The sequence below is a fragment of the Bombina bombina genome, chromosome 11 (genome assembly GCF_027579735.1).
Source record: "Bombina bombina isolate aBomBom1 chromosome 11, aBomBom1.pri, whole genome shotgun sequence".
In the NCBI taxonomy this organism is placed as follows: Eukaryota; Metazoa; Chordata; class Amphibia; order Anura; family Bombinatoridae; genus Bombina; species Bombina bombina.
Window position 1 is genome coordinate 170,459,488 of NC_069509.1, and position 10,848 is coordinate 170,470,335.

At 45.9% G+C, this 10,848-nt stretch overlaps 1 protein-coding gene across 1 annotated transcript in view; it reads left to right on the forward strand.

The window, feature by feature from the left end:
• The window catches only part of DAGLB (diacylglycerol lipase beta), a 95,275-nt gene that overhangs the window by 60,998 nt on the left and 23,429 nt on the right, over positions 1–10,848 (forward strand). The window contains exons 5-9 of the mRNA XM_053694656.1: positions 22–147; positions 452–579; positions 5,351–5,477; positions 5,570–5,653; positions 10,716–10,790. Of these exons, the coding sequence (XP_053550631.1) occupies positions 22–147; positions 452–579; positions 5,351–5,477; positions 5,570–5,653; positions 10,716–10,790 (540 nt within the window). The remainder of the gene's footprint in view (positions 1–21; positions 148–451; positions 580–5,350; positions 5,478–5,569; positions 5,654–10,715; positions 10,791–10,848) is intronic.

Consider the following 10,848-nt stretch of genomic DNA (forward strand, 5'->3'; position numbering starts at 1 on the left):
ACGTCACATCTCTTCTCTCAGGACACTGATCTGGTTCCCAGCGACATTGCTGCAGGCCTCACGCTTCTTCATCAAGAGCAGGACAAGGTGGAGCTAAGCAAAGACCCCGAGGAAGTCCTTTGTCATTCACCACCGCGTGGTGCTGCCGTAAGTACTTTGTCATTTCTGGCACCACATTCTCACACCTGCCACCCTCTTAGATCATTAGATTATGTTTTATAGACTGTGCCCTTTGTGACATTAGCTTCCAGGAGATCTGTTTCACCTAATATAGTAAACCCCTATGACGATATATACACAGCGCTATGGAATATGCTTATTTGCCTATCTGTAATGATTATGAGTAGGTGGTTCATACAATACAAACACATGCCAGTGAATTCATTGCCTGTGTCTGCAGCTGGGGAAGAGGGGCTGTTTGTGTTCTCTAAAATGTGGGTTTATTTTTCAGAAAGAAGATTTGGACTTTGAGTTGGAGAAGGCTTCTCACTATATGCAGTTTGCAGCAGCTGCCTATGGGTGGCCTCTCTTTGTATTCAGCAACCCACTTACTGGGCTGTGCAAAATATGTGGAGAGTGGTAAGTAACAGTCCCTCTAATCTCCCCCACGCTCCCCCTGCCATTGCCTGTGCTCTTGGTCTCTGTCACACTCTCCTGCCATTGCCTGTGCTCTTGGTCTCTGCCACACTCTCCTGCCATTACCTTCACTTTTGGTCTCTCTCCCACGCTACCCCTGCTATTGCCTGCACTCTTGGTCTCTCTCCCACGCTCCTCCTACCATCACCTGCGCTCTTGATCTCTCCCCTTACGCTCCCCCTGCCATCACCTGCGTTCTTGATCTCTCTCCCACGCTCTCCCTGCCATTACCTTCACTTTTGGTCTCTCTCCCACGCTACCCCTGCTATTGCCTGCACTCTTGGTCTCTCTCCCACGCTCCTCCTACCATCACCTGCGCTCTTGATCTCTCCCCTTACGCTCCCCCTGCCATCACCTGCGTTCTTGATCTCTCTCCCACGCTCTCCCTGCCATTGTCTGCGCTCTTGGTCTCTCTCTCTCACACTCCCCCTGCCATTGTCTGCGCTCTTGGTCTCTCTCTCACGCTCCCCCTGCCATCGCCTGCACTCTTGGTCTCTCTCCCACACTCACTCTACCATTGCCTACACTCTTGGTCTCTCTCTCACGCTCCCCCTGCCATCGCCTGCACTCTTGGTCTCTCTCCCACACTCACTCTACCATTGCCTACACTCTTGGTCTCTCTCCCACGCTCCCCCTGCCATCGCCTGTGCTCTTGATCTCTCCCCCACACTCCCCCTGCCATCGCCTGTGCTCTTGGTCTCTCTCCCACGCTCCCCCTGCCATCGCCTGTGCTCTTGATCTCTCCCCTTACGCTCCCCCTCTCATCGCCTGTGCTCTTGGTCTCTCTCCCACGCTCCCCCTGCCATCGCCTGTGCTCTTGATCTCTCCCCTTACGCTCCCCCTCTCATCGCCTGTGCTCTTGGTCTCTCTCCCACGCTCCCCCTGCCATCGCCTGTGCTCTTGATCTCTCTCCTTACGCTCCCCCTGCCATCACCTGTGCTCTTGGTCTCTCTCCCACGCTCCCCCTGCCATCGCCTGCACTCTTGGTCTCTCTCCCACGCTCCCCCTGCCATTGCCTGCACTCTTGGTCTCTCTCCCACGCTCCCCTTGCCATTGCCTGCACTCTTGGTCTCTCTCCTACGCTCCCCTTGCCATTGCCTGCACTCTTGGTCTCTCTCCCACTCTCCCCTTGCCATTGCCTGCACTCTTGGTCTCTCTCCCACGCTCCCCTTGCCATTGCCTGCACTCTTGGTTTCTCTCCCACGCTCCCCTTGCCATTGCCTGCACTCTTGGTCTCTCTCCCACGCTCCCCCTGCCATTGCCTGCACTCTTGGTCTCTCTCCCACGCTCCCCTTGCCATTGCCTGCACTCTTGGTCTCTCTCCCACGCTCCCCCTGCCATTGCCTGCACTCTTGGTCTCTCTCCCACGCTCCCCCTGCCATCGCCTGCACTCTTGGTCTCTCTCCCACACTCACTCTACCATTGCCTACACTCTTGGTCTCTCTCCCACACTCCCCCTGCCATCGCCTGTGCTCTTGGTCTCTCTCCCACGCTCCCCCTGCCATCGCCTGTGCTCTTGATCTCTCCCCTTACGCTCCCCCTCTCATCGCCTGTGCTCTTGGTCTCTCTCCCACGCTCCCCCTGCCATCGCCTGTGCTCTTGATCTCTCTCCTTACGCTCCCCCTGCCATCACCTGTGCTCTTGGTCTCTCTCCCACGCTCCCCCTGCCATCGCCTGCACTCTTGGTCTCTCTCCCACGCTCCCCCTGCCATTGCCTGCACTCTTGGTCTCTCTCCCACGCTCCCCCTGTCATCACCTGTGCTCTTGGTCTCTCTCCCACGCTCCCCTTGCCATTGCCTGCACTCTTGGTCTCTCTCCCACGCTCCCCTTGCCATTGCCTGCACTCTTGGTCTCTCTCCCACGCTCCCCTTGCCATTGCCTGCACTCTTGGTCTCTCTCCCACGCTCCCCTTGCCATTGCCTGCACTCTTGGTCTCTCTCCCACGCTCCCCTTGCCATTGCCTGCACTCTTGGTTTCTCTCCCACGCTCCCCTTGCCATTGCCTGCACTCTTGGTTTCTCTCCCACGCTCCCCTTGCCATTGCCTGCACTCTTGGTCTCTCTCCCACGCTCCCCCTGCCATTGCCTGCACTCTTGGTCTCTCTCCCACGCTCCCCCTGCCATTGCCTGCACTCTTGGTCTCTCTCCCACGCTCCCCCTGCCATTGCCTGCACTCTTGGTCTCTCTCCCACGCTCCCCCTGCCATCGCCTGCACTCTTGGTCTCTCTCTCACGCTCCCCCTGCCATCTCCTGCACTCTTGGTCTCTCCCCTTACGCTCCCCCTACCATCGCCTGCACTCTTGGTCTCTCTCCCATGCTCCCCCTGCCATTGCCTGCACCCTTGGTCTCTCTCCTTTCACGTTGTATCCGTGTGTTCGCGACCCGGTTTATTATAAAAACTTCACTTTGCACTTCCAGGTTACTGTCAAGTTGTCATCCCAGCATTTAAAGGGACACGTTAGTGCAATCGTAAAACACTATACTTCCTTATAGCATTTTATGAGTTTGCAGATGTCTCTTAAGTAATTAGCTATATTCAAGAACAAGCAGGTGGACAAACACAAATTAAACACCCACCAGTGTTCTCCCCAGGACTCATTTAATGGGCACACCACCTGGCTGATTTTATTTACAACCAAGATAAAATGTATTCTAAAATCAACCTAAAATGATATTTATTTATTTTTAATATTTGTTGCACAAATTATCATTAAATCAATTTATGATACATTGTGCAACTAATTTGCATTTTGGATAGCTTAAGTAAGATTTATAAAAGAAAATGTTACAATATTGCAAAGTATTAAACTGTCCCCACCAATCGGCAAACGCTACCCAGGGTGCTGAACCTAAAAAGGGCCGACTCCAGAGCTCACATTCCTGCTTTTTAAATAAAGATACCAAGAGAACGAATGAAAATGTATAATAGGAGTAAATTAGAAAGTTGTTTCAAATTGCTGCTCTATCTGAATCATTGAAGATAAAATGTGGGTTTAGTGTCCTTTTTTAATAGACTTTGTAAAGTTGTGTTCGCTGTTTTAAATACAAATTATAGCAATGACGTCTATCAGTTTAAAAAGATTGGCGTCTCGAATTTAGACCACCGACAGCCCAAACTGACCATAATTTCACAAAACTATTACTAGACATGACGTTTGCAAAGACCCCCTTCAGTGCCATGTGCTAAAGCCCCTATTAGTCATTTGCACTAATTTGTATTTAAACATCCATTTCAGAGACTGTTCTGTAAATATACCCACACAAATCATATCTTGTTTTTTTCCCCAGCTGACCAAACACTTTTAAAAAATAATTTTAGTTTGCAGAAATAGAAAACAATGGCCAAAGCCATACAGAATGCATGAAAATTGTTATACATTGTCTGTAATGTGGTCATTATATCCTTAAAGGGACAATTTACTATAAAATAGTTGTTATCTTAAAGGGACAGTCAAGTCCAAAAAAAGTTCATGATTCAAATAGGGCATGTCATTTTAAACAACTTTCCAATTTACTTTTATCACCAATTTTGCTTTGTTTTCTTGGTATTCTTAGTTGAAAGCTAAACCTAGGAGGTTCATATGCTAATTTCTTAGACCTTGAAGGCTGCCTCTAATCTGAAAGCATTTTTATAGTTTTTCACCACTAGAGGGTGTTAGTTCATGTGTTTCAGTTATATAATATTGATCTCACGCACTTGAATTTACTAAGGAGTGAGCACTGATTGGCTAAAATGCAAGTCTGTCAAATGAACTGAAATAAGGGGGCAGTCTGCAGAGGTTTAGATACAAGATAATCACAGAGGTTAAAAGTATATTATTATAACTGTGTTGGTTATGCAAAACTGGGAATGGGTAATAAAGGGATTATCTATTTTTTTAAACAACAAACATTCTAGTGTTGACTGTCCCTTTTAATGTGTTAATGACTTGTTATACATTCTGCCGAGTATAAAATGTATAAGAAACTGCTTGTTTAGGTTTATTTTGTGTTTGAAATAGCTTATTTTGTTCATTGAAACTACAACCCATTAAAGTGGGTTGAGCTTGCAGGAAGTCAGATTTCCTTACTTTATGCACACACACACATTCTTCTGTATTATCTCTGTCTGTATACCAAAGCACAATACTTAGGACTTGATGATATAAACCTCTCCACTCAGACGAGATGAAATCAAATGATGCTCCAGCACTGCAAGATCCCTAGTGAAATTATAAAAAAAAGCAGATTTAGCTTTACTTCTCCAAGGGCCCTGCATTTCTGTGAGTGAAGGAGAGACAAGCCCAGTACAATATTGCACTGCATTACAGTTCCGTTGCATTAACACTTTGTGCTTTGTATTTTATATTACTTTACACTTTAGATTAAGGTTTAATTCATATAAACTGCACTTTCTATTTTGTATTTTATTTTGTATACAGCAGTGTATTTAGGATTGTGATTTTACAAATTTGGATTATGCCTTCACAGTTTCTGTGTAACTCTTAACACTTTAGGATTATACTTTGTATATTTGTGTATGCAGGTTCCTACCCTGTCCAAAATTGTTTAGCACAGTAAAAAAAAAAAAAAAGTACTTAATAAAAATAATAATAGGAGGGGTGTACATAATTCTTATAAAAAAGAGAAATCTTGTCTATCACCAGTTTGATGGGTTGCAGGAATTAGATTTCAGGCATTTTATCTTTTGCTAATTTCATGTTAACTGCTTCTCAGTTGCCAGACCAGACCAGCCGAGCATGAAATTGTGGGCGGTGACCACTTGAATTGTCACTTCGGATCAATCTTGCAAACCACAGGGCTCCAGTACCGTGATTTTATTCACATCAGTTTCCATAACAAGGTGAGACAGCAGAAAATGATCATTTTTTTTTTTTACGGTTTGCATCACTACCGTTGTATCGCTCCAGCTATTATTTTTTTTGTATTCCTTAGATTTATGAAATCCCTTTTTTTGTGGCACTAGATCATAAAACAGAAGCCATCGTAGTGTCTGTAAGAGGCACTTTATCACTCGAGGTATGTGCTTTCATCTCCTTTATCTGTCTAATAATCTTTATACCATGTAGTGATTACTGATAAGTACAACGTAAGGTCATTCAGAGTTAAATGTAAGTGCAGATTTGTTTCCTACACAGCATAGTGCATATCAGCATGCTATCATTTCAATACACGTTTTGAAATATTCCCGCCAAGCTTAATAGATGATTGTTCTGAGGTTTTTATTCTTGTCGCACTGATTTCTCTACAGAAGCACAATTGGTTTGCGCCAGCTGCAGGACATGCAGAACTTGGTCCCTCCAGAATTGATCTTATAGTTCCCAGTTCTTCTAAAAGCATTAACATTATGTACCGATCCCCATGTTATGTATGTTTGGTGTTTCCAGCCCTCCCCCAGCAGTGCGCACAGTACTACTGCTTTTATACTAACAGTACTCTGAGGCCTAAACTACAGTTATGACATCCCAGTCCCTCTAAACAGCCAACATACTCCAGACTCTCCCTAAACAGCACTGATAGTGCTCCCACGTTCCTCTGATGTGTACACATCTGCACGCTTCTCTCAGTTACAATTTACAATTCCTCTGATGTGTACACATCTGCACGCTTCTCTCAGTTACAATTTACAATTCCTCTGATGTGTACACATCTGCACGCTCCTCAGTTAGAGTTTACAGTTCCTCTGTGTACACATCTGCACGCTCCTCAGTTACAGTTTACAGTTCCTCTGATGTGTACACATCTGCACGCTCCTCAGTTACAGTTTAGAGATCCTCTGATGTGTACATATCTGCACGCTCCTCAGTTAGTTTACACTTCCTCTGATGTGTACACATCTGCACACTCCTCAGTTACAGTTTACAGTTCCTCTGTGTACACATCTGCACGCTCTTCAGTTACAGTTTACACTTCCTCTGTGTACACATATGCACGCTTCTCAGTTACAGTTTACACTTCCTCTGTGTACACATCTGCACGCTCCTCAGTTACAGTTTACAGTTCCTCTGTGTACACATCTGCACGCTTCTCAGTTACAGTTTACAGTTCCTCTGTGTACACATCTGCACGCTCCTCAGTTAGTTTACAGTTCCTCTGATGAGTACACATCTGCACGCTCCTCAGTTAGTTTACAGTTCCTCTGTGTACACATCTGCACGCTCCTCAGTTAGAGTTTACACTTCCTCTGATGTGTACACATCTGCACGCTCCTCAGTTTACACTTCCTCTGATGTGTACACATCTGCACGCTCCTCAGTTACAGTTTACACTTCCTCTGATGTGTACACATCTGCACGCTCCTCAGTTAGTTTACACTTCCTCTGATGTGTACACATCTGCACGCTCCTCAGTTACAGTTTACAGTTCCTCTGTGTACACATCTGCACGCTCCTCAGTTACAGTTTACACTTCCTCTGATGTGTACACATCTGCACGCTCCTCAGTTACAGTTTACACTTCCTCTGTGTACACATCTGCACGCTCCTCAGTTACAGTTTACACTTCCTCTGTGTACACATCTGCACGCTCCTCAGTTACAGTTTACACTTCCTCTGTGTACACATCTGCACGCTCCTCAGTTACAGTTTACAGTTCCTCTGATGTGTACCCATCTGCACGCTCCTCAGTTACAGTTTACAGTTCCTCTGATGTGTACCCATCTGCACGCTCCTCAGTTACAGTTTACAGTTCCTCTGATGTGTACCCATCTGCACGCTCCTCAGTTACAGTTTACAGTTCCTCTGATGTGTACCCATCTGCACGCTCCTCAGTTACAGTTTACAGTTCCTCTGATGGGTACACATCTGCACGCTCCTCAGTTAGTTTACAGTTCCTCTGATGGGTACACATCTGCACGCTCCTCATTTACAGTTCCTCTGATGTGTACACATCTGCACGCTCCTCAGTTAGTTTACAGTTCCTCTGATGGGTACACATCTGCACGCTCCTCAGTTAGTTTACAGTTCCTCTGATGGGTACACATCTGCACGCTCCTCATTTACAGTTCCTCTGATGGGTACACATCTGCACGCTCCTCATTTACAGTTTACAGTTCCTCTGATGTGTACACATCTGCACGCTCCTCAGTTACAGTTTACAGTTCCTCTGATGTGTACACATCTGCATGCTCCTCAGTTACAGTTTACAGTTCCTCTGATGTGTACACATCTGCACGCTTCTCTCAGTTACAGTTTACAGTTCCTCTGATGTGTACACATCTGCACGCTCCTCAGTTACAGTTTACAGTTCCTCTGATGTGTACACATCTGCACGCTCCTCAGTTTACAGTTCCTCTGATGTGTACACATCTGCACGCTCCTCAGTTACATTTTACAGTTCCTCTGATGTGTACACATCTGCACGCTCCTCAGTTAGTTTACACTTCCTCTGATGTGTACACATCTGCACGCTCCTCAGTTTACAGTTCCTCTGATGTGTACACATCTGCACGCTCCTCAGTTACAGATTACAGTTCCTCTGATGTGTACACATCTGCACGCTCCTCAGTTAGTTTACAGTAACTCTGATGGGTACACATCTGCACGCTCCTCAGTTAGTTTACAGTTCCTCTGATGTGTACACATCTGCACGCTCCTCAGTTACAGATTACAGTTCCTCTGTGTACACATCTGCACGCTCCTCAGTTACAGTTTACAGTTCCTCTGATGTGTACACATCTGCATGCTCCTCAGTTACAGTTTACAGTTCCTCTGATGTGTACACATCTGCACGCTTCTCTCAGTTACAGTTTACAGTTCCTCTGATGTGTACACATCTGCACGCACCTCAGTTACAGTTTACAGTTCCTCTGTGTATACATCTGCACGCTCCTCAGTTACAGTTTACAGTTCCTCTGATGTGTACACATCTGCACACTCCTCAGTTTACAGTTCCTCTGATGTGTACACATCTGCACGCTCCTCAGTTACATTTTACAGTTCCTCTGATGTGTACACATCTGCACGCTCCTCAGTTTACAGTTCCTCTGATGTGTACACATCTGCACGCTCCTCAGTTACAGATTACAGTTCCTCTGATGTGTACACATCTGCACGCTCCTCAGTTAGTTTACAGTAACTCTGATGGGTACACATCTGCACGCTCCTCAGTTAGTTTACACTTCCTCTGATGTGTACACATCTGCACGCTCCTCAGTTTACAGTTCCTCTGATGTGTACACATCTGCACGCTCCTCAGTTACAGATTACAGTTCCTCTGATGTGTACACATCTGCACGCTCCTCAGTTAGTTTACAGTAACTCTGATGGGTACACATCTGCACGCTCCTCAGTTAGTTTACAGTTCCTCTGATGTGTACACATCTGCACGCTCCTCAGTTACAGATTACAGTTCCTCTGTGTACACATCTGCACGCTCCTCAGTTACAGTTTACAGTTCCTCTGATGGGTACACATCTGCACGCTCCTCAGTTAGTTTACAGTAACTCTGATGGGTACACATCTGCACGCTCCTCAGTTAGTTTACAGTTCCTCTGATGGATACACATCTGCACGCTCCTTAGTTACAGATTACAGTTCCTCTGTGTACACATCTGCACGCTCCTCAGTTAGTTTACACTTCCTCTGATGTGTACACATCTGCACGCTCCTCAGTTTACAGTTCCTCTGATGTGTACACATCTGCACGCTCCTCAGTTACAGATTACAGTTCCTCTGATGTGTACACATCTGCACGCTCCTCAGTTAGTTTACAGTAACTCTGATGGGTACACATCTGCACGCTCCTCAGTTAGTTTACAGTTCCTCTGATGTGTACACATCTGCACGCTCCTCAGTTACAGATTACAGTTCTTCTGATGTGTACACATCTGCACGCTCCTCAGTTACAGTTTACAGTTCCTCTGATGGGTACACATCTGCACGCTCCTCAGTTAGTTTACAGTAACTCTGATGGGTACACATCTGCACGCTCCTCAGTTAGTTTACAGTTCCTCTGATGGATACACATCTGCACGCTCCTCAGTTACAGATTACAGTTCCTCTGTGTGCACATCTGCACGCTCCTCAGTTACAGTTTACAGTTCCTCTGATGGGTACACATCTGCACGCTCCTCAGTTACAGATTACAGTTCCTCTGATGTGTACACATCTGCACGCTCCTCAGTTACAGTTTACAGTTCCTCTGATGGGTACACATCTGCACGCTCCTCAGTTAGTTTACAGTTCCTCTGATGGGTACACATCTGCACGCTCCTCAGTTAGTTTACAGTTCCTCTGATGGATACACATCTGCACGCTCCTCAGTTACAGATTACAGTTCCTCTGATGTGTACACATCTGCACGCTCCTCAGTTACAGTTTACAGTTCCTCTGATGGGTACACATCTGCACGCTCCTCAGTTAGTTTACAGTTCCTCTGATGGGTACACATCTGCACGCTCCTCAGTTAGTTTACAGTTCCTCTGATGGGTACACATCTGCACGCTCCTCAGTTAGTTTACAGTTCCTCTGATGGGTACACATCTGCACGCTCCTCAGTTAGTTTACAGTTCCTCTGATGGGTACACATCTGCACGCTCCTCAGTTACAGTTTACAGTTCCTCTGATGGGTACACATCTGCACGCTCCTCAGTTACAGATTACAGTTCCTCTGATGTGTACACATCTGCACGCTCCTCAGTTACAGTTTACAGTTCCTCTGATGGGTACACATCTGCACGCTCCTCAGTTAGTTTACAGTAACTCTGATGGGTACACATCTGCACGCTCCTCAGTTAGTTTACAGTTCCTCTGATGGATACACATCTGCACGCTCCTCAGTTACAGCTTACAGTTCCTCTGTGTACACATCTGCACGCTCCTCAGTTACAGTTTACAGTTCCTCTGATGGGTACACATCTGCACGCTCCTCAGTTACAGATTACAGTTCCTCTGATGTGTACACATCTGCACGCTCCTCAGTTACAGTTTACAGTTCCTCATCTTCTCTCAAGCAACACAATTTCCAACCTCCTTTCATTTAAAACACTCGCCCTGCATGATTCGTGACTGTGTATGGCACTAAGTGACAACATATTTAATAAATTCCAATTTTCTTTTAATATGTAAAAATTCTTCCTCAGGACGTCCTGACGGATCTCTCCGCAGACTATGAGAACTTTAACACAGAAGTAGAGGGAGACTGCTATGCTCACAAGGTCAGATTTATGGAGCGTGTCTGCTTGTCAATTTGAAATGCAATTAATATTATAAGGT